The 25032-nt window shown below is 36.4% G+C and overlaps 1 protein-coding gene across 2 annotated transcripts; it reads right to left on the reverse strand.

Annotated features, from left to right (window-relative positions):
• Positions 1-234: 234 nt before the first annotated feature.
• LOC146449660 (guanine nucleotide exchange factor DBS-like) lies at positions 235-24494 on the reverse strand. 2 transcript variants are annotated; one of them, XM_085101444.1, is made up of 20 exons: positions 24158-24494; positions 19094-19180; positions 18011-18125; positions 17738-17828; positions 17268-17384; positions 16600-16716; positions 14809-15204; positions 13992-14111; positions 12565-12756; positions 11690-11949; positions 10704-10971; positions 8395-8784; positions 7183-7326; positions 5685-5969; positions 4809-4901; positions 3969-4047; positions 3121-3153; positions 2098-2218; positions 1154-1298; positions 235-610 (listed from the first exon to the last, which is right to left on the reverse strand). In XM_085101444.1, the coding sequence occupies exons 1-20, from the start codon at positions 24213-24215 to the stop codon at positions 407-409; spliced, it is 3315 nt and encodes a 1104-aa protein (XP_084957570.1). In that variant the 5' UTR covers positions 24216-24494; the 3' UTR covers positions 235-406. The 2 variants fall into 2 exon arrangements, with proteins under 2 accessions (XP_084957570.1, XP_084957571.1); XM_085101445.1 differs by lacking the exon at positions 24158-24494 and adding an exon at positions 21118-21534.
• Between the last annotated feature and the right edge of the window lie 538 nt (positions 24495-25032).

The following is a 25032-nucleotide window of genomic DNA, read 5'->3' on the forward strand; positions in this document are numbered from 1 at the left end:
TTAGGCCTTCTAGTTTATTTGGTAACTAAAAAAACAGCGCCAGTATTAATGCGCCTTTCTACTACATATGGACTCTGAACTTCAACTATAACTAACAATTTGCATGTTTTATTGCCGTCAATCATAATTACAGCAACAACCAGCTGACCGCAAAAAATACAGAAACCAACCAAGTGGATTGAAATCTGCCAGCACACGAGCATCATCTTTTGATCCTGCTAAGCCAAACATTTTTTGATCCTGCTAAGCCAAACATTTTTGTTTTCTTACAGGTCAACTGCAGTTATTGATGGCAGTGAAAAGCGTAACAGTTGAATCTTGAACTTCAGAGTCCACATGTTATTGAAAGGCCTAGTAAATACCCGCACATTTTCAAAGAAAGATCTTTAATTAATCAATCACAGCATCAATGTAACTCCAAATAACTAGCAGGAACCCATCCTTCTTGTGCTGTTACTGTGTGTCGTGCAAACCACCACCCTTCCTGTCCAACTCGCAGCAGTTCTAGCATGTCCCCCTCCTGGAAAGACACCTCTGTGTTTTCCACAGCTGTGTAACTGGCTACAGCCGAGTACCTTGAACCTTTGCATGGCGCATCTTGGACACTGGACTGTACACAGTAACAAAATGAGTTACTAACGGCAACATTCATGTACTGGTTCTTGAAGGAATAAAATGTTTGTCATTGCTTATGTCTTTGTTTTACGATTAAGATCAACCTGAGGAATCCTTACTCAAAGTGACTGAATGTTACAGTCAATTCACGTCACGCGTGACCAGTCTTTCCAAGAATGAAATGAACATTCGAAATTCTCTTTGTAATGTCGAACATGCGAATGGAATGTTGAACATTTCTCTGGAAATCTTTCTGAAAAAGACGTATTAACAAAAAAAAAAGATTCAAAATACTTGGGAAACAATAATATTGTTATTCTTGAAATAGTTAATGCTGTAAATATGTAAAGAGAAATTCACAGCTTTATACCGTCAATAAACTAGCGAAATTTCTACGATAACTCTGAAATCTTGTCGGCGGTGTTCAAAACTGACATGTAAATTTCAAAACTCTGTTAAAATTTCAAAAAATTAATACTGGTCACACGTGACATGGATTGACTGTAAAATAATCAGAGAGCTTGGAATTCAATCTTACCACAGGCTGTGTATTTTGTGAGTACTCAGTCTGTTGTCCCTTAGAAGGAGAATCATCGTTGTTGTCTGAGGAATCCCATTCGTCAGTATCACAGCCATCATCATCATCATGATCAATGCTGTTTCCCTCCATGATGTTTGAAACCCTAGCCCAGAGGAAAAGTTAGGTCTTAAAATTAACAGATAATAATAATAAAATGTCAATGTATTTAGCGCAGAGCACCATTTGGGGACACTCTCCAGATACAAAATTTTGGAATTTAGTTAAAAATGTTGGTTTTTGAGAAGAAAAGACAGCTGGAGTACCTGAAAAGAAAAACCTCTTGCAGCAAGGACAAGAACCAACAACAAACTCAAACCACATATGACACTGAGTCCAAGAATTTAACCTTTTCTACATTGGCAGGAGGCGAGTGCTCTCACCACTGCAACATCTCTGCTTCCCCAAATTTAATTTTAACATGAAGTGAAGCTTGCCGTTGTACTTAACTCTTCATTTTTTCAACCAAATTAGTCAACATGCTGGCATAAAAATACATTATATCAGAGTTGTCCTTACTGTTACTATGAGCTGTATAATAAAACAAGAGCATTTTGGTTTCTTTTGTCAAATGAACTGAATAAGCTCCTCACACTGTAGCCTCCCACAGAGTCTTTTTTAGGCTGTATGACAACTCCCCTAGAAACAACAGCGTCAGAGGCTACTCACACTGAGAATATCTTTTATTTGATAAAGGTCTTTGGTTGCCTACACCTCTATGGTGTAGTTGTCATCACACCTGACTAACATCCAGACAGATGTGGGTTTTTTCTGGAACTGCACAATCAGGCTTTGTGAGTTGTCATGACTGCTGAAAAAGAGACCTTATCCTGCAACCAGGAGACTCGAGTAAGTGGCAGATAGGAAAATTTGAAAGAAGAAATGAAAAAAAAAAAAAAATTTACCTGTTATTACCAGTCACTACAGTGGATCCATTGATTGACAGTGAAGACTGGCTTCTTGTACGCAGCTCATTTTCTGGAGTAATAACGGCTGACGACAAGGCTGAGGCCGATTTCCAACGATCTGAAATTTTAGTTTAATGAAAAAGAGTTTTTGATCAAATGTGTGAGAGAACATCAGACATTTCAGTAGAATGAAAAAGAGTTTTTGATCAAATGTGTGAGAAAGAACATTTGACATTTTTGTAGAATGAAAAAGAGTTTTTGATCAAATGTGAGAGAACATGGGACATTTTAGTACAACGAAAAAGAGTTTTTGATCAGATGTGTGAAGAACATTTGACATTTTAGTAGAATGAAAAAGAGTTTTTGATCAAATGTGTGAGAAAGAACATTCGACATTTTTGTAGAATGAAAAAGAGTTTTTGATCAAATGTGAGAGAGAACATCAGTGACATTTTAGTAGAATGAAAAAGAGTTTTTGATCAAATGTGTGAGAGAGAACATTTGACATTTTATTTTCCATTCAGTAAGCTAGGGTTGCAAAACTATAAAATTACCTTAATTACAAAATAGTTAGCTGGAAAATTTAATATTACAGTCAATCCATGTCACGCGTGACCAGTATTTTTGAAAATTGAACGGAGTTTTGAAATTTACATGTCAGTTTTGAACATCGACAACCAGATTTCAGAGTTCCTGTAGAAATTTCCCTAGTTTATTGATTTTTTTTTTACATTACAGCAATGATTAAGTATTTCAAGAATAACAATAAAAATTATTGTTTCCCAAGTATTTTGAATCTTTTTTTTTTTTTTTCAGTTAATGTGTCTTTTTCGGAAAGATTTCCAGAGAAATGTTCAACATTCCATTCAAATGCCGGACATTACAAAGAGGAATTCAAATGTTCATTTCATGCATTCTCAGAAATACTGGTCACGCGTGACGTGGATTGACTGTAATATTCAAGAATATGGGAGGAAAGCCACATATGAACTCAGAGTAATACAATAAGGGATTTCTTACTATGAATTCCAATCTGTTCTGAAACAGCTTGTTCTGAAAATGAATAAGTAAATAATGAGTTATAGTAATAAAGAATACAATATCTCCTGATAAGTGCAACATGCAGTTAATGTTTATCCTTAACCCTTAAAGAACAGAATTTGTTTCAAGACGTGACTCCTGAATATCAAATTTAAATTACATTTAATATAGATCGAATGAATAATTTTACGGGGTGAAAAAGAGGTCACTGTAGACTGCACAATTAATCAATGAGGGAGGGGGGAGAAGAGGGATGGGGAAAAAAGGGGAGGGGGTTGTAGGGACAAGGGACCTGAATGATGCACTTCTGGTTCCTACCCCTTCCTTAGCTTTATGGTGCATTTCTTCACACACTTGCCAGTCTGCAGTGTACTCACAGTCTGGTTACAATACATTATGTAATTTTGTTAACTTTTCCTTCTTCTTCTGCTTTCCACGCTTTCCATTCCACTGCATTAACTATGATCTTCTCACTGGTTTCTTCCCTTTTAATTTGTCCTGCTTTTCCATGCCCACCCCCATACTTTATTTAACCCATGAAAAGCCATAGTGTGACAGGCCATATCTATGTTTTAGCTTCAAATGAATCTCAGGCCAAAATGATTTTAGACAGTTTAATTTTATTTCCCTTTGTTCCAGAGTTATTCACATAACCTGACACAAAGAAAAATAAACTTAAACTACTTTGACATATTTTAGACTACAACTACAGGTGTATTTCTCCCAAAGAGAACATTGAAAAATGTGTATGTTTAAATCATAAGCCACAGATAATTTCACTGGTTACTGCAGTGTAAGTAAATCAATGCAAAGATCAGTCAGCACACCTTTTACTTCATCAAATTGAGACCACATTAGATTTCTAATTTCCTTCACCCAACGGTTCTTGACTTCTGTCGATAAAGGCTGGCAAATTAAAGACATTTCAATTTATTAGTGCAACACAAGAAAACCAAGCGGATTATTACTAGGGATGGGGGGTCCCTCACAAAGTGATTGATCAGTATGTCTGGAAATTTTGAAACAAACAACAAGGATAAAGGTATCACAATTCATTGCAGTAACCGAGGTTGTCACAAATTTTTGAAGTAGATAGTCTTATTATTGGAGTAGGCGGCTGATTTTGCCATCTTTTTGAAAGAATCAGACAAATAACCCAGCAGAGTAGCCAGCTAAGATCATAAAGAAGATGATGATTTTCACCATCTGATGGCTACCTCTGACAACCCTGCAGCAACGTACATTTGATGCTTTTTTCCATTGTTGAGCAGATGTTAAAAGAAGATATTAACAAACCCATGAGATCACACCATGAAGCCTCAATATCAAAACACAAATTCTCTCCATACATGAACACTATTTTCATAGTCGGAATTAAGAATTTGCTTGAACATCAAATCATTTTATCTTAAAAGTGATTGTTTTCTTGATAAAATGGTGATCAATAATGTGGGGAGAAATTTGATGCATGTCACTACTGGCGCTTAAAAGAAAAAGGGGTGCAACAGCCATCCCTGTCAGTTCTATATCAGAGACCCCACCCCTGGGGTCATATTCTCAACCTTGCCACTAAATTTTCTCAAACAATATGTTGTCACCTAAAGGTGGTTCTACTTAAATTGAAATAAGTAAATGGGATTTTGGTTCAAGTAGATCCGGATGCTTACTTGCATGACAAACACTTCTGATCGTCCATTTAGCCACAGCTCAAACTTGTCTGGATCGCTTCGCACAGCCTCTGTGAATCCCATGTCAGAGGTCTAAACATTTACACAAATACAATAAATTAAAGTTATCTTTACCTAAAGACACATCAACCTCAACACATCAACCCGAGACAACATTTAATTCCTTGATTTAGCCTGGTCCACACTGAGCTTCTGGTTGAAAATGTAAATTTTTCTGAAGTTTTGTTTTCACATTCTGTCCACAAGAATACCCATGGAACATGGCCTGTATATCATGCAAACACATCCATGTGCATGGTATGAAAACACAAACTTTTGATAATGAATACTGAAAATGGAGACTTTTCTTTGTATTTTGGGTACTTCAAAATTTTTAACAACAGATCCCTGGGACCTAAGTCCCAAACCAGATCTAACTTGCATGTGGACCCTACCTGGGTCTTGACAATCTGCAAGCCAGCAAGCCATGCGAGGCAGATGTGCGAGGCACTCAGGTTAGCTTAAGTAGCTCCCCAGTTAGCTTAATGGTTAGCATTTATGTTGGGGGTTGTTCGTGCCTTGCAAGCCTCGCATGGCTCGCATGGCTCGCACGTTTGGCTCACTGGCTCGCACATTGGCCACACTCACCCTACCTTGTCTGGGCTATACTTTTCTTATAAAACTACCATGGAGAAGTTATTGAAATGTCACGAAAATTCACCTTGGGTGATTATATCCTTACTTCTCATGACCTCAAGGGTTGAATAAGAATTGATATTACAAGGAGAAATTTGATGCTGATCACTGTTCTTCTTAGGGCTTAAAGGGTTAAATTACTTTCCCAATTTGTTGATGCATTATATAGTTATAAGATACCTTAATATCTTTTTTGAAGTGGTATGTCACTGCATCTTTGCTGGTGTCATCATCCTTCTTGCTGAAAATAATCACTTTTTGATACATGAAGACTTGGCGTTGCTTTCCACCTTTCAGTGGCAGTAAACTTAAATTCCAGTTTTTGTTTGTTTCCCAAACCATAAATGCATCTTGGAGTAGAAGTTTTCCCTGCTCTGCTAAGTTGCCACGGAAACCCTTTATGCCACACGAGTGCATAACATCATTTACATGCCGCAACACCCCTTCCATTGTTTCAAGAGCTTTCTGTTAATATGAAAACATTTAAAATGCTAAATAAAGCACCAGAACTCATAAAATGCTATTATGCCCACAAACATTCCTTGCAGTTTTTTTTGTAAAAGCTTAGAGCTAATTAGGATAAGAGGACAATCAATAATTATTGATTTAGTAGAAACTCAATTTAGAAAGCATAATATATAGAAAACAAAGGAAACCATACATTCTCAAAGATTTTTCAATAAACAACAGAAGGTTGAGCATCAATGGAAATGACAGGGCATTACTTACAGACTCACACACACTTTTCAGTATTGGGACAGATTTTCTCTCCCTGCCCTCTCAATGTTGGTTGGCAAGACTAGCTTGCAGAAGAAGAGTCACTTCCCAATTCCAAACCCTAAGTTCTGATCTCTTACATGCAAATATTTTTTGGATGTGAAAAAAATGAATTCCCTCAAACTGTTTTGCAAGAAAAATCTGGTAACATTAACAAATTAAATCAAAGTAAAGTTACCTTCCATATTTATATTATTGCAATTTAGCTTGGGCTGGTACCTATAAGTCAAACCTTCAAAGAATTGTAACCTTACAGAAACGTGCGTTAAGAATAGTAAGCAATTCCACATACATTGCCCATACTGGCCCTATCTTTAAGGAACTTAAACTCTTAAAATTTCATGATATCCATTCGTTTCAATTAGGCTTTTTTATGTTTTCATTCAAGAACTCTACACTCCCTTCCAAATTCAATAACTTTTTTTTACTGAATAGTCAAATCCATAATTATAATACTAGGAATGCTCAGTCCTTCCGCTTGCCACTGTGCAGAACGAACACCAGGAAGTTTTCAATTTACTTTCAAGGTCCAAACTTTTATAATTCGCTAACTTCTGACATAACTAGTTCTCCCTCCTCCGCTTCTTTTAAAAGAAAGCTTAAAGAATTTCTTCTTTCTAGGTATTAACTTCTGTAAGGCTGTAATTCTTAACTAACTAACTTACTTAATATGTGTATGTGTACGTGTGCGCGGTCAAAGTTAATTTACCATAAGTCCATATTGTAATTCTAATATAAGATTAGTTAAGTGAGGAAGCCTGACTTGTTATAAGCCTCGTGGTTTCTTTCAGGTTTCCTCGCCATTTATTTTCTTTCTTCAATTTTTTTTCTTCATTTTTTCTTCCCATCTGTAAATGTTGTGTATATGGCGAAATAAATATTGTATTGTATATTGTATTACCTCCAGATCATCATATGCTGTACTGTTTTTCACTGTCAGTTTCATCATCTCTCTGAGAAGAAGCTGGTACTTTGTGATTCTCTGCACTGGTTTAAGGAGGTAAGCACTTAATGGAAGCAAGTGACCCAGCTTTACTTGACATTCCTGAAAAAGGTTGAATATTCTCAGGATTACTCCCCTGTATTTGTAAACTGAGGTTTTCCCTGTGCTGAACAAAAAAACTTTTTTCTGGCAGTACAACAATGCACGCTGAAAACAAAACCATCCAAGAGAAAATGGCCATTTTCATTCCTTGAAATCTAAATTGTGATGTGATCAATGTGACATTTCTCCCTACATTGTCACAACTTGATCAAACATGCAAGTCAGGAGAATTAAGAAAATCATCACATCTCATAAACTGTTCAAACAAATTGTCTCCCCATAAAAATTGAGTCTGTGAAAAAGAACCTGTTACCGCGCTATGTAAATTTCTTAAATTTTTGCCTTTTCTTTGTCACGTGCATCATGGAATTTAGCTCTTTTTTGTATAAATTTAGTCTAGCATCGTTGTAAATTTCATTTCTAGTATTTGTGCTTGGCATTTTACGTATCTTCGTTGCCTCCGTATTTTGGTCGTCGTATCGTTGCGTTTTGGATTTTTCTTGGAGAATCACCGGTAAGGTATGTACATATGTTTCCTTCAGCGTTTTATTTTATTTTGTTATGGTTCCTTATTGTTATGCCATTTTTCCTTTTAGAACTGTGTCAAGCTGGGACGGGCCGTTTTATTTCCTATACAGCGAGTATCTTATGGTGACTCCAGTAATAAAATGATCTTGTAGTGAGCGCTGGTTCATTTAGCGGCTACAGAACCCTTAAGTGTGACCATTCAGATGAAAGCTACTGAGCAGTAATTTGACTTGGCTGATAATAATAATCCTACCAATACATTTACAATCATGGTAATAGCAATTTTGGGGGGATAACCAAAAAGCAAGCAGACATTGTCATTGACAATAAGATCTACAAAGTAGCAAGATCTTAAAAGAGACAGTTTAATTTGTCTGACAGAAGAAACCATTCTCATATTTCTGCAGTGTGAGGCCAAAATAAAGCCAGACATGGAAAACTTGAAATGATAAATAAATAAATAAATAAATAAATAAATAAATAAATAAATAAATAAATATTAAATATTAAATGAATACCGGTAAATAAAAAATTCCCTACCTTGAAAAAAGGCAAATTAATGTAGTCCAGTCTTAGGGCTTCAGAGCTCGGCTTATTCTTACAGTAGGTAGCGTACATTTCAAATTCATTGCTTTTCATGATAAATAAACCACCGACCAGCGATGGTTGATCTTTACTTGCTTCCAGCTCACATAAAAAGTCATTGCGATGAAATTGATAAATCTGTTCAATGTTTCCAAATATTATCTTTTTCTTGCCATGTAAATCAGCTGGAATTTTGTTTCCAGCATGCTCAAACTCCTTTAGATAACCTTTAATGATGCACTCCAAGTCATTCACATAGTCTTTCTCTGTTGCAATTAACTCTGTCATCACTTGTTCCCTCTTCTTAAAAGCTTCTGGGCTGCTGGTTCCATCCACAACATCTCTCTGAAAATTGGAGCAAAAGTAGACATCAAACTGTCTCTCAAAAACCCTTCTAGTCCAAAGGGAAATGGGGTGTGCTATGGGCACCACTTTGATTATCAGGAATCTAATGCAGCTATGACAGCAATGACAGGCAAACACAAAAGAAAAACCAAAATGTTTAATGAGCAAAACATTGGTTGCGCAGGTGTGTTATAAATTTTGGTACATTTCTTTCCTGCCCTCTGCAAAACAACTAGAAATGACCGAATTCAAGATTTTAAGGAGAACGTGAGTACTTAACGGTAATTTTTTTCTTTCTTTCATAACTTGAACACTGTTCCTAGCAGTTCAGTTGCTGGGTAGTTTAGACATATTGCACAAATTGAACAATTTTGAACAATCACAAAGTAGTTCAAGTAACATGAATTATTATTTTCGAGAGATCTTTTCATTGGCATCGCCGAGATTGTTGCATAAGGTCCCTGTTTTAACTATTACACGAACAATGGATTGTAAGTGTAAGTTCTTCTTATATAGAGGAAAGAATCTCGCAGATATTTACACAACCAGACTGTTGCGAAAAAACTGGAAAAAAAATCAGGCTTGAACGGGAACATGACCAGCTCTCAGTTACCTTGATAGCTCAGCTAGTAGAGCACTACATAGGCATTGCGGAGGTCATGGGAACAAAATCCTGTTCAATTTTTTTTGCAACAGTCTGATTGCGTAGATAATTGCAAGACTCTTTCTTCTATATAAGAAGAACTTACACTCATAATCTTTTATCCACAGTATGCATACATGCTTCATGAACGTACAATGGAACTTTTGCAATTTTGTGGGAGAGGAACAAGACTACAGGCCACCCATTTTATTTGACTACAACCTCCCCTCCCCCCCAAAAAAATACTCAGCAGGTGGTAGCCTAATAAAGAGTACCCAGAATGTATGTCTTCCTGGGAATCTTAGTAAACAAAATGATAAAATGGAAAACGAAAGAGAGAGTTGTGTATCTGTATGAGGCAAAAAATGGTTCCACAATGGTTGAGCACTGGTTGGGCACTCATCCTCAGCATGAGTCATGTCCTTTGCGTTCAATCACTGTTGTGCCAGACACTTGAAGTCAAAAAGTAGAACAATGATTTGTATGGATTTTTAACTGCATCCCACTTTCACCATTCTGGAACACACATTGGTACAGCTAAGCTAATTTATGTGTATACATAAGGACACTAGCAGAAACATCTTTCACCAATATTGATCAGCTGATCCTTACATGCAGCTTGTAACATTTGATACACAGAAACCAAACCTCTCTACATTTAGATGAATCCTTAGTATTACTGCTTTTGTGTTCCTAACCAAGAAGGGGTCATAAATCTTGCTTCTTGTCATTCATAAAGTCTAGTCTACACTTATAAATCTAATTGTTAATAGTTCTGACACCAATTTTAAGATATTTCAACCTATTAGAGTTACAAGGCGTTCTGCTCCAACTAAGAGTATATTACTAGATATACCTAAAGCTAAGACTGTCACGCTCCAGAACAGTTTTTACTCAAGAGCCTCAAGAGCATTTAACACACTTCCAGACTTCTTGAGGGACAATACAAAATCTATAGATGTATTTAAAACCAATTTGAGGGCATACTACCTAGATTTGACTTCAAATGTGTCGATCCCGCAGTACCTCAAATGTTCAAAAGTGTCTGCATAAAATGTCATCAAAGCAGATCATTACCTGTATTATTAGTCAAAATATGTTGTTAATTAGTTGTCAATACTTAATTATTATGCTGTAATTTCATTTATGCAAGGAGTCTCCTTATTGGAACTTATCGTTCTGTGAGTTCTCTCCTGTCAGAGGTTTCTTTATGTTGTTTTTTCCCCTCTGGCGAAGCTTATAAATAAAAATAAATAATAAAGGGAAGTACACCCACCAATTGCATGTTTGGCTCCGAGATTGACTGATGCACTCCTCCTGTCACCTGTAGAGTGTCTGGCTCTAACACAATAGACACAGGCCTCTTGCCTGTTGTTTCAGGTGGCACAGACTTCTTACGTTCTTTGTAAAGTATAACTGGACTCTTTACCGTGGGACTCTTTGGTGCAGTGCTGTGTCTGCGTTTAGTGTCATCTTGTTTGGAAGGATTGGCTGGAATGGCTGGCACCGGCTGCACTGGGCGCTTCACAACAAGCTTTTTCAAACTAACAGAGGAAAAGATCTAAGAGAGTTAGTTTACAAAGAAACTGTGGTGCTGTACTGGTGGGAGCATAGAAACAAATGTTTGAATGGTTTTATGAACAGAGTATATATGATTATTTGGCCATCGTAAAAAGATTTGATCATAACAAAAAAAGCCAAATGGTGTAAGTGGCTTGAGGTTTACATCAATGCAGAGTTGAGTTCAAGTTAAATTCAAGTTTATTGCTAATCCTTGGTGAAACCTAATACCTTTTTCAAATTGTGGCTTTGTGTTTAATTATTAATAACAAGATCAATAATAGGATTTAATAGTACAGGTGTAATAATCAGTCTTCATTAATACGTAGAACAAAGCTTGGGTTTAAATACTTTGGGCTTAAACATTAATCTGCACACCAAACTTGATTCTTACATGTAGACTTAAATACAGCTTGGTGTTGTGTGTTAGATCAATGTTTCAGGACTCAGGGCAATACATATTGGGTTCAATTCGGCCGGTATAAAAATACACACAAAAAAGTACAGATGCAAGGAAGTAAGGATCAATCTCTTATCATCTCACTACAAAAAAGTACAGATGCAAGGAAGTAAGGATCAATCTCTTATCATCTCACTACAAAAAAGTACAGATGCAAGGAAGTAAGGATCAATCTCTTATCATCTCACTATTCAATAAATTAATAATCACCAATAACACTAATCTGAGACAAAGATGTTCACCTGTTTTCACGTTTGGCCATCATGTCATTGACTTCACTGATTCTCTTCAGGCTGTCCTTGACTTTGCTTATTAGTGTTTTGTTACCAAGTGCGTTACTCACAGGTGTCATCTTTTTAACCTTAGTCATCTTCATTCCTTGTGGGTTCTTCAAGAAGTTGTCAATTTCCTTCAATGCTTTTTCTGCTCCCTCTGAGGACTGGAATCTGTCTATAGGCTGCAATGCTAAAAGGTCCACACCAGTCTTGCACCATTTATTTACCTACAAAATATAAAATTTAAAATGAAAGCCTAAGATTAATTGTCTCAGCCAATTAACTAAATAGCTATGAATAGTTTGCTACAAGCTGTGGAATGAAAACTACTTATTTAAGATTTCTGATTTAACATACCGTTTAAAACAAAATACTGTAGATCTCATCTTTCCTAAAAATGACATGATTCTAAAAATGACATGATCCAAAATGATTTTTTTTCCTGTTTAAAAGACTGTTAAAATTAATGGTAAAAACGGACAACGTTCGCCATGACACCATTTTCAAGTTCACTTTCTTATGTATTATAAAACCTTTACTTGAAAGGACATGGCAGTAACAATTTATTCTAAAAGAACAACCCACGAGGATCTCCAAAATGAAGAAATCAATCTTGATGACTGAAATCCTTTGGCAAGGTGCACTGACAGAATTTCCTGCCATTTTCTCCCATTTGTAGAATAAACCTGGTAGAAAATTCAACATTCTGAAAATTATATGATCAAGTTGTGATACACTTTGTATTTTTTTCTCAGTTTTGAGATTGAGTACGATGTGCTCTTTCAGTTGTTATAATAACAACAGTACAAATTACCTATTTTTTAAATTAAAAAGACCTTTACCATTTCCAGACATTCATGTATATCTATTGCCTTCTTCAGATCCTCTTCTCTCTTTTGCACTGCTTTGTCAAACTTGTTGCATAATTCGCTGATTTCATAGCACTTCAGTTTAATCTGATCCTTCGACTGGTCGTTACTCTCTACCATCTTCATTCCCTTGGTAAACAAATTTTTAGCTTTGTCGAGGAGTTCCTGAAACATTAACAAATCTCTTTAACTTAAAATGTTTCTGTGATTCGTGCACAGGCGGACCACCCTCTGTTTGTGTGGTGTAATGACTGTCTGCAATTTGAGACTTTATATTCTCGCGACCCAATCGGTTGAAATTTTTACTGAGTAGCGATATTTAAAGTCGCCTTTTAACCTTTGTGTTGAAATAAAGTTTGAAGGAAATATTGATTGAGTCACGCGTGGTGTTTTTGCCATTCCGAGCCGCAGAAACCCTTTTTTGGCACGTTTACTGTTTTACAGTGTTGCCGGCCGAAGACCCGTAGTGAGAAAGGGAGACAAGGCAGGCAAGAAACCGCCGGCGACCGCCATGCGTCGTTACTTCAAACCGATTTCGTCGCAAAATTTGAAAAATTCTTGCAGTTTTTTCAATGGCATCCGATTAAATACATATTTAGCCATGTCATGGCCGAGTTTGGGCGTCATTCGTCAAATTTCCTCCGAGAAAAGCGGAGCTAAAGTCCTCCAAGTCGGTTTCAAACTATGATCTGTAGCAAAGTCATGGACAAAAGGAATTCTAAGCAGAATCAATGCTTCGTGCCCGGCAGGGTTGGGTATTTGAAGCTCAATGGTCGCGAAACGGTGTAGAAGGTGGAAGAGGTTACTACGCCATTCTCTCAGAAGAGAAGGTTAGAATGACAAATATGTAAGAGCACTAGGTTGGAGGCCCGAGGATCGAAAGGAGGGAGGCCCGAAGATGAAAAAACTTGGAGAAGGACTAAAGAATGGAACAAGCCAGCATGGGCAAGCTGGAATGTGGGTAAAGAGGCAGCACAAAACAGGGTGGGTTGGACAGACAGCATGAGGGTATAAATACACCTTCTAGTGTGGAAAGCGACAATGATGATGATGATCTTTACTTTATGTGAGTGAAGGTAAAACAAATCCCCCCTACCCCCCTCCCTACACTTGGGTGAGAATGATACTACTCCATCACAAGGTTCTCTGATAACTCACAGAATTTTTCTCAAGTCTAGCCAAAAGCTTGTCAGTGGCTAATCATATTATATCCATCTGGTACAATTCTGTATAATTTTGCTGCCAATTCTATAATATCACAAAAACCAGTGGACTGGACACAGACAAGATCTTTTATCAACAAAATCTTAATAATACTATCTCTCCCGGTTTAAAACTATTACCAAAGTAAAACAACTGTCACAGAAATACATTGTAGAAAACTACTAAACGGAACTCACCACAGACTTACTGGAAAATTCTTTCAGATCATTCAATAATGACTCCGCATCTTCCTTCGAGTCCCCAAAATCTGTTGTGGCTGAAAGATTACCTAAAGCTGACATAAGAAGGCCAGTTGTCTGAAGATAAACAAAAATATTCTCAATTCTCAGAGCATTACAGTCAATCCATGTGACGCGTGACCAGTACTTTTGAAATTTGAACAGAGTTTTGAAATTTACATGTCAGTTTTGAACATCGCAGGAGAGATTTTCCGTAGAAATTTCCCTTAGTTATTGACAGTATACAGCTATGAATGTTTCTTTACAATACAGCATTAAGTATTTCAAGAATGACAATAAATTGTTTCCCAAGTATTTTGAATCTTTTTTTCAGTTAATGCCTCTTTTTCGGAAAGATTTCCAGAGAAATGTTCAACATTCCATGCCAATCCTGGACACTACAAAGAGGAATTTGAATGTTCATTTCTCGGAAATCCTGGTCACGCATGACGTGGATTGACTGTAAATGCTCACAGTCACATATAATCTACATGCATCAGAGAGAACCTTAGACAATCAACTTTATAGCAAACTTCTGGACAGGAAGCTGAATGTCACAGCCAAATGAGAGTAATATCTTTTTGTATTAAGGTTAGTTTACTATGAATTTTCTCTCTGTGAGAGTTTATGTTTGTGTCGTGAAGTTTTTGTTTGTGCTGTGACACCCATGGGCCACCGTAACTTTCTGACTTTTGGGGGAAAAATTAGATATAAATGTATTCCCCTTTTGCAGGATTAACCCTTCAAGCATTATGCTAAGTAATAACATAATTACCTGGCTCCATTCCCTCTCAAACAGACAAACTTTAAGCCCATACTTTATCTTTGACTTGTGATCTTTCCAGAACCTTTCAAAATTATTTTCCAAGTCTTCAAGTTGAGTTAAAGCCTGTTTCAATTCAGCTGCATTAGCCTTGACATCAGGAGTAAAAGTTTTGTCCCTGTCCTCTCCAACTTTTCGGTGCACAGTTATACAGTCCAGTAATGTGACCCCAGCTTGCCTCGCACTTGCCATATCCTCTTTAACATCATGCCACATTTCCTCTTGTGATTCTAAGGTGAATTCCATTTCTTGAATGTTTGAGGACAATCTTGTTCTCTTAAATGTCTGTTGCAGTTCATTCATTCTCTCATCTGAAGACTGTAAGTTCCTCTGAAACCTTTCAATTGCCTAAAAAAAAAATTGCCCTTGGTTTAAATTTTATTTTCCATTGTTTCTGCACTTCATTATCTTTATTACTATACTTAAGAACAGGAAGCAAAAAATTAAACCAAGGATAAAATTGAACCCATAACATCTACATGGACATATAAATTACTTACTTATACTTACTTTAAGGGGGGACTTAAGGTGGCCGAACATAGTGTGCGCGCGCTTTACAGATTCTGTTAGTGATGTTATTAAGCGCAAGCTAGGGTTGTGGTACGCAAATACGACGGTCGATAAAGTGATCCCTCATTTTCACATGAAATGGATAATAAAGTTAAGTTTTGATCCTAAATAACTAAGTTTCTCGTTTCTGGACTCTTTTTCTTTTCTTTCCGCGCAAAAAAGTCATTCACTAAGACCTTTTGCATGCTTTTCATCTTTGCCATGAAACCCAATTAAAGCCACGCATGCGCATTTGAGCAAAAAATTGCGACTGGTTGTTTCAGTGGAAATGAACTGTTTTCTAAGGAACCGCTCATTAGAATTTCATGAAATTTGGCATGAAAATAGTTGCCTAAAAGCGTAACTAGCCTACAAAGAGGAACCTAAATCTAACAGAGGGTATCTTCACAAAATATAAAAATGCAAAATCAATATTTACAGGAGATCTCTCTGTTAAAATTACATGAAAATAGTGCAACTGTGTCAGTGTTTAGTGAGTTTTTCAGGATACAAAAAATGGAAAAAATCTAATGAGTACATTTTCTAAAAATAAAAGAAACCTACTATTTATGGACGTTTAATAGCTCGCTGCGTTGCCATGGAAACGGTACTTAGCTCAACAAGACGTACGAAAATACATTCTTTCTTAGTTAATCTTACACCATACCAATTTTGGGCGTCCAGAAATACATAGTTTCCAAATAACGTCTTCTAACACCTGTACACTAAAAAACTGTGTTCGGCCACCTTAACCTAAACGCCATTTTTCCGTCACTTGACATGGCTTTAATGGAAATATCTCGTTTACTTTTCAAGCCAAAAACTCTATGCTCATAACGCGAATCGCTGTTGTGGGATGTTTTGTGAATTTTTGGGTATATTTAGGAGGAGACAGTTTTTCTTGAAGGATTGGTAAAATTAAAAGAAATAAGAAATATTGAAGATTTAGTGAAGTTTTAAAATAAGAATTTGTCGCTAATAATTAATAGATGGACACCACAACCACCACTACTAGCAATCTGGAGTGCTCTTGCGTGGGTATCAACTGTCTGTTAGTGTTCCAAAAATCATTTTCTTTCTTCCATCCCTTCTTAAAACCTCTTCAAATTTCATTCAAATTTAGGTTAAGCCCCCCCCTTAATTACAAAATGGTACAAAAACATTCAATAGTCCAAAAAAAAATTCAAAACTCACTGTTCTATACTGCACCCACTCAGTGTGTTTGTACTGTAAAGTTCCTCCCATGTCTTCTGTCAGCTGTGATTTATCAATATATCCCTCTAACTCAGCAAGAGAATTGAGAGAAACAACCTAAATACCACCAAGAAAAATGCAGTGTAAATCTTGAGACATTGTGCACTTCCAGAAAATATCCATACATGTACCCTTCCCCCTCCCTGGGAGGTTTTTTGTCTTGGCACCCCCCCCCCAACCGACCCCCCTCTCTGCAGGAAATTCCAGTTTAGCTTCATAGTTTGCTTCTAACATTTTGCTTTAAAAGAAACAGCTGGGTAATAAATGAATACATGTCTAGAAATAAACAGTTGCAAGCTGACTTATATTGCTAAACTGGACTTGTCAGTGTTATGATAAAAAAGTGTCATTCAAAGGATGACCCAACACATATATAAATGTCAATGTTATAATTTTAGTAGGCTAAAAGTTGGGAGAAATCAATAAAGTAAATCAATACAATTTTTAATTTGCAACTCTTCCCCTCCCCTCTCCCCCCTTTTTTTTACACTGGCTCAATACCTTTGTTTGGCTCAATTTAAAGCTAAGATTGAAACTTAAAGTAATTATACTATAGTTACTTTTACTTTGACACTTGACAAATGGATCACTGCTGCGGTCAATCTCACCTGTATTTTAGCATCCCCAATAATGCCATCTGTCACAAAGCCTGGTTTGGAGTACTTTTGAAAAAACCCTTGAGGCTTCAACAGACACACAATGCTTATTTTAGCTGGGAAGCACCTCTACAAGAAAAAAAAAAAAGAAACAAGAAGAATTTTCAACAATAAATATATATTTTTATTACACTAGGCATAGTACAGTTGCCCAGTTCAATTCCAATGAATTTAGTGGTGAACTAGATAAAGTAACATACTTTAAACAATGATTGATGTGTACTGTACAAATAGTTTTTTCAAGCAAACACAATGTTAGTTGAGTTTAGGATATAATTTCACAACATATGTCTGCTAGCATACATACTAATAATTGAGTAGAGAAACGAAACTATCACTGATGTCTGATTAAACAAGTCACACAAAGTCAGGTCAAACATGCACCATATTCACTTGCTTAATTAAACAATAATTATTCAGACCTGTACTTTGTGAAGACAAGATTTTACTGTTCCCCATTTCTCTTTTCTTCTGTCAAGAACCAACACAAAGCCTTTCTGGAGCAGCTCTTCACTAAAATGTTGAAAAACAAAGAAAAAGGATTAGAGAAGATACACAAAGTGGGTCTGAGAGACCCACAATCATGTAGCAAAAATAAAAACAAACTGCAATGAAATGCACATGTATCTCTCCCCAGATCATTGAGATCAAGGAACCAAAACCCAAGTCAAGTTCTCTTTAATTTCCAATCATACCTGGCCAAGCCAACAAGATATCTGAAAATTCTTTCAGCATCTCTGTCGCTGAGGCTTCCAAACTTGTGATGTTCAGGCATTGTGATAAAGAGGCACCCGTTCTTAGCCTGGGCACCTGCAAGTATCAATGCAAGGAGTGTCATTTCCAAAAACATGTGTTACAGCACCCCCATGCCTTGGTTTCTTTTGTAATCCTTTAGCATTTAACTGCACTTTACATTACAATAAAAAACTAAAACAATTATTGTTTTTTGTTCTTAATCACATGATTTTAAAAGCCACTACACTGCAAAACGTGTGCGAGTTTTCATACCACTCAAACAAATTTACAGATCCACAGTATTAGGCCCGGTTCAGACGCCAAACTTTTCATGAGCCGAACCTAATACCTCCAATTAAGTACATGAAAAGTTCGGCGTCTGAATCAGTTGAGAACGGCTGTTTCAATTTGGAACGGCTCAGCCATTCTTCCTGCCTAGCTTAGCCGGGAATTTCGGCTTTGGAACGGCTTTGATTCAGACATCGAACTTTTCATGAGCCGAACCTAATGCATAAATCATTATAACGTATTTAAAATAAAAAAAACTAAAAATAAAAAAAAAAACGCTAACATTTCGATTGGTTTTGCTTCAAGTAAATTAAGTTCGGCTAATTAAGTTCGGCGTCTGAATCAAAAGGCGGGATTTTCATGATTTGTGCCGACCCTAACTTGAATTAAGTTTGGCTCATGAAAAGTTCGGCATCTGAAACGGGCCTCATAGATCCAGAACCAATTTCAACCATGTGAATTCTGCAATAATCTTTGTGACTGTTATGTTACTTGTCTTTTAATTTGTCTGTTATCTTTGTAGATCTCTCCAGCAGTTTACTTCAGTGGGTTCATAACTCATTGTGATTCAAAGATTTCATCCATTTTGGTTTTTTGTTTTTCTTTATTAAGGACTTTTCACAGTCATGATGATGCACAAAAGTATCAATAATTCATCTCCAGTTAATTGAAATAAATAAAAGGAAAACTATACAAAAGGCTTGTTGCTTTTAAAATATATTTCAGACCAATGTTAACTTCAGCAGTTTACTCACCAGATAAGAAAGCATACTTTTCTTGGAGAAGAGCAGCTATGTCAATGGCCTTGATTTTAGATTCTTCATAGTTTGCCCCAGCTCTTGCTGTTTGGAAGAAAGTAATTTTAACTAAATGAACCTTTTATTTACAGTGCGATGCACCTTACCATGGCCACCTAACAAACGTTTTTTACATGTTAGCCAATCAGGATATCTTCCTCCTTGTCCATAAAATACAAAACAACATGTTTTCAATAATTCGTTGTTGCCTCACTTGCCTGTTGGACTTTGCAAGGAGGCATGACCGTTAATCAAATTCGTGTATCCTGACTGGCTAACTTGTAAAAAAAGTTTGTTGGGTGGCCACGGCAGGATGCCTCGCACTGTAAATACAATGCTCAATCATGGCACTTTGTGATCCAATTCTAGAGAAAATAGTACTGTTATGAACTGACACTGCATTAAGCCAGGCAACCTGTGTATGTTGCCTATAATAAGGCTTTGCAAAGTGGCTGGCAATGCTGGAAATGAAAAATGTGGTGGAACTACTGCAGAAGGCTTGTCTTCTGGGATCAGCTAGGATTTTAAGCAAGGTTTTAGGCACATAATCTGGCAAATTGAACTGAAGACAGTGGACTTTATAAGATTATTTCAGCCAGCACAGGTCAAGCCACAGGAAGTGGCTTCATGCTGATATCCAGACACCAGGATTTTCATGTCATTTAAGATGATGATGATAATAATAATAATAATAATAATAATAATAATAATAATAATAATAATAATAATAATAATAATAATAATAATAATAATAATCGTTGCAGCACTGGTTTTAGCATTTAGTTGTTTTCTAGGGAAATTTGACTTAGAAGCACTTTTCACTTTTTCTTTTCTTGCTATATTGACAAAGTTTTAATTATTTTAATTTATACCAAGTTGCATCATTTTAGTAAGGCATCAAAGGCTACGTTTACGCCCTACGTACGTTCTTCAGGAACATAGCATCCAAACGTTTATGATACTGCTATAATAATAATGATAATAATAATAATCCCAGTCCTCTCCTTCATCACTGGAGGATGTGCTGGAAATATGATAGATATTGTGGAAAGTGGTGAAGCCACGCAAAACTAGCACGAGCAATTGGATTGGGAATATCCATGGCAACCCTGTAACAAATGTTGTGAAGCTATGCCATCAATGTATTGGCAAGCAAATGATCAATCAGTGAACACTGTTACTAAAAACACAGTCAAGTTATATGTAGCTCCTGGTTCAAACATTGCACTTTTAATTTATATAACAGAATAAAATGGTTGATTCATGAGTAAAAATCAACCACTACATTTTCTATATTGAGCAGTAGATTGTACATCAACACAGACTAAATTTTGAGATAGTGGCACAACTTCCTGTCAGACAAGAGCAGTAGAGTGAGAGATATGACGTACATAAATTTAACATGCAATTCAGACATCAGATTAATTATTAAACATGGCATGGCAGCAAACATTGCAATGTTTGACCCAGACCAGAAAAAGTAAAACTATAGACGAGAAAAAAACAGTTGGGTGAGGGAAGGCCTTTAACAACATCACAATCAGACTGCCAATATATGCACAGTAATAATACTGAGTTGGGCAATTATCGGTAAGTGTCATGACATTGATTTCTTAACATGAATTGAATCGACTAGAAAGTAATGTTTAAAGAACTCAAACACTTGTAGTCTACGACTTCTTGACTCAAATATAAAACATGATAATTATGAGTAATAAAAATTGTAATTAACCTCACGTACTTTGGAACCAACCAACCAACCATTAAATTCAGTAATGGACTTATATCAATGCAGCAGTGATTAATATCTCAGGCTAGCACTCACTAAAGTTATATATCAGTGGAAATGTATTTTATCGTTTTAAGTCAATATCAATTAATATAAACAAAGGGTTCGGCATTACTCACCGGCGCCGGGTTTTTATTGCAACCATTTTTTTCTTGCATATTCAAAAATAACAACAAAAAACGCCGACCCTTACCAAAGAGAGATTGTCGACTTGATCTTGTTTTAGGCATGATTTCCTAATTTACTTATCAACAGAAAGAGCTGGCTTTTCTTCATTGAAAGTCAACTTCCTCGGGACATGCATCCACAAAAATGCAGACGAAACCAAGATGGCGGAGTTCAAACAGACCTCGCATTCGGAATTGTAGTTGGTGTCATGACCCCAGAGATACAATCAGTGCTTCTACCACCACAAAGGCAGTTCCTGCTCAATATCCAAATGATCACTTATCCTGTTAAACATACATTTCCATATACAGACACAGTCACAATACCCACACAGATCATGCGATGTTGTGTTTGTTTCTCGAAACTCGGTGAACCGCAATTCCCGGATCAAAAGACAAAACATCGTTCGGCTCCGCAAATCCCGCCAATCAGAGATGCTTTCCTTCATTCAGTCTTAAATAAACATTACACCATGGTCACCATGAGCTATGTCAAATTACTGATCCGGAACAACTGGTCATCACCGAATTCTAGAATTCTGCGTGCATAAAATGCGACTGCACGGGTTCCGCCTTTTCATCGTGGCATCGCGTGGCGGGAACAAACGATTTAATTATGGCATGCGACTGCAAGATTTTCAAAGGTTTCCAAAACCCAACTAAATGACTCGAAGAGTATATCACAGTTTGAATGCATCAAAGTGTTAAGGCAATGTGCTCATTTGCACGCTTTATTTCGAATTCACACTGAGTTTTAGACCCTTCTGTTTTGCAATGGGAGTCTCCATTGTCTTGATCTGGCAAAACTAGGTTTTTTTAATGGCTTTAAAAATTTATTAAATAAATTGCGTGACCTTTTATGCCAATCTATTAAATCTAACCGGAGCACCTTTTCAAACTCTCAAACTTTTGGATACTGTTTTAAGCTGTTTCTTATTTTTTATGCTCTGCCTCAGTCGGGGTATTGCGTGACTCCGTTGCGTCACATACTCAGCTGTTTGTCGCGCTTTCCCATCGCCTCAAAGCGGTAACGCACAGATTTGTAATTTGATATAGAAAACTTACCACTAAAAGAAAAAACAAAGTGAAATTCTATGATCACAAGCTAAACACGGGATAGCGACACAATTTTTTTCAATCACGCGATGTTTTTATAGGAACGCAATGCGTACAGAAAATAGTTGCCAAAAAAAAAAATTATAATAAACGAATAAATAAATAAAATACCCAACACGGTAAGGATTAGCTGGGTCGACAACCAAAAAAACAGAGATCGACAACCAAAAAAACAGAGATATACAATTTCTTTTCTAACTAAGAATTTTTAAAGATGCTGTATTTATCTTAGAGGATCAATAAAGCAGTCAGCATTATTTATCATATTACTGCTGTGAAATAATAATATTTATAGAAAAACATTATTTCCAGACATATCTTGTTTTACTATGATGCATTAAACTAAGACCAACAGATAAGTGAACTTATGGATGCAATCATCAAGTATTTATTTGAACTTCCCCATCCCCAACTTGAAAATGAATCTGCAAATCCATGGTAGCACAACTGGATATCATCATACAATGCTCACTAAGACTAGTTCACAGGCATTTAGCAACCCCAAAATCCATTTTTACATCAACAATGAGATGACCACAAAATAAATTAGGTGATTTAAGTCTATCAGTAAATATTAACATTCCATTCTTCTAAAATTTCAGAAAAACTAGTTATGCTTGACTGCTAAATAATAATATTTTTTCTTTGTCTACAGCTTCAGGTTAAGTTCCATTAACTGATGGGAAAATAGCACAGGAATTATGAGTAGTTTTTATCTTTCATGACATTTTCTTTTCTTTCTTTTAATGTGTCTGGGTTTTAAGAAGAATCATTAATTCAAAAGTCTAAAGCAATATCACATAGAAGCACATCCATTTAAAAAATAAAATCACATTTACTGTAATAGCATTACTATTATTATCTCTTCAATCTCAGTTCCATTTCTGTGTCCTAATCTCCTTCAAGAGATCAGACTTTCAGACTCGCCGTGCGCCTTACCATTAAGAGAAATCGTGCCACTAATTACAATTAACATGAATTTTAAATTATACTCCCTGTAACTTATTTTAATATATATCAAAACATTCATTCCTATTTTCTCACATACAGTGACAAAGAGCAATTCAATTTATTTCAGAGATCAAGATTTGTTGTACTCAGATGCCGGATAAAATTACTTTGACGCGCTTCAGTTTCGTTGCTTTGATCGCAGCTGAATGTGGATTACAAACTGTTTGACTAAGGATTCCCAAGAAAATTATTTGAGAATATTCATCGAGTCATAAAAGCGTCTCTTAGCGTTTTCAAAATGTACTTTCGGTCAAAAAAGAGTTTTGTTTTTGTCCAAAAAAAGTAAAACCAGGCCGATCTGAAGAGGATCTAGAATTGTATTAGTGTCGAGTGATGGTACAGTTACTGTGTGCATGTAAAAATAAAAATATAAGAGATGACTCCACATGAATAAATTAAACGGGTTCCCAAACACAAATTGAGTATTAGCTGTTGGCTTACGTTTCACGAAATAAAATTTCAATGAAACGCTTAATTACTTTCTTCATATGGTCTTCTATAAAAATTCGACTAAAAGTAACGTGGAAGCCCTTTGATTTCTAAGATTTCAATACGATTACTATTATTTCAAGGAGGAAAATGCACATCAATTACCCAATTCTTGACACGAATAAATTATTTTCTAGTTCACGTCCGAACAGGATCGTCGATAAAAAATTAAAATAAACATTTTGCCACTTACTTGATAGGGTGGATTTTATTCAAAGCAAATGTTTGAACCAAAAACTTCAGAAATCAAGAGGATAATTGTGTGGAAAAAAGGAACATTTTGCTGTTATAGGATTTATATTTTAAGGCTGACTTCATTCAAACATTCGATGAGTTCCTTATGTAGCGTGTTTAAATGCTCACCTCGTGAAACCCAGCGGAAGGCTCGCAATTTCATGTCATTAAACTTTAACATAAAAGGAGTTGAGCTGATACAGTTTTCATACATACCAGTATCTGAAATTGATGATTTCAGATCCAAAGAGGAATCTTGTCCGCCTTGGGCCATAGTGAACTAACGGAAACCCCACGGAATCACGAATCGAATATGTGCTTAAAAAAAGTTGTTGATATCATCTTCATCTTTCAGAACCGATACAAGCAGAATTTGTGACGCTAGCTCAAAGTCCTTCTTACTAATTGGTGCTTACAACCGACAAATCAATTCTATTTCCTCGCAGTACATTAATATCGGTCATTTTAGTTTGGTAAATGTGCTACTTTGTCAATAATCGTTTCATCCCGAGTAACAGAAGCCAGTGACCCGCAAAGTTGCTCCTTTGAAGAGCAAAACAAATACTTTGTATGTGGCGCGCGCGCGACAAAGCGTTACTTAGTGGACTGGAGCGGGTAAAGGCCATGAAATCGAATCGCGGGTGGTCACCGCAGATCAAACTCAAAAGTTTTTCATGACATATTTTTCAAATACTATATTAAACACAGGAGAATCCCCATAAATACATTTAACTGGATGCATATTTTGACTTGATAGCTGTATTCAACCTACCATTTAATTATTTTGAAAACAGCTGCCGACTTTTCCAGCAAAGTCACCTGAATTGCGTGTGGCCTCCTTATCACAAACATAGTAAATATCATAGTAAAGGAAGAGGTATGGCAAGAAAGTAGGTGGACGCTAATCATCTCATGTTTTAGATCCAGTGTCAAATTTAATGAACAAACAAAAAACTTGGCGGCAGGCGTATGCCACTGCTTTTAGTCTGAAATGTCAGCCGTCTCCTCCCCCTAGGAGACAAACTCTCCCTCTCTCGCCCCCCTGTGGCTTAGGAGGAGGAGAAGGCTGACATTTCAGACGAAAGCACTTT

The sequence above is a fragment of the Pavona decussata genome, unplaced genomic scaffold (genome assembly GCF_977016875.1).
Source record: "Pavona decussata unplaced genomic scaffold, jaPavDecu1.1 SCAFFOLD_602, whole genome shotgun sequence".
Lineage (NCBI taxonomy): Eukaryota > Metazoa > Cnidaria > Anthozoa > Scleractinia > Agariciidae > Pavona > Pavona decussata.

Coding starts and splice junctions, on each gene's coding strand:
- LOC146449660 (XM_085101444.1), bottom strand. CDS start 24,215: ATGGCCCAAGGCGGACAAGATTCCTCTTTGGATCTGAAATCATCAATT. Junction 19,181..24,157: donor ATCATCAATTTCAGATACTG/GTATGTATGAAA, acceptor TCTTCCAAACAG/CAAGAGCTGGGGCAAACTAT. Junction 11,950..12,564: donor TACATGAATGTCTGGAAATG/GTAAAGGTCTTT, acceptor TATATTTTGTAG/GTAAATAAATGGTGCAAGAC.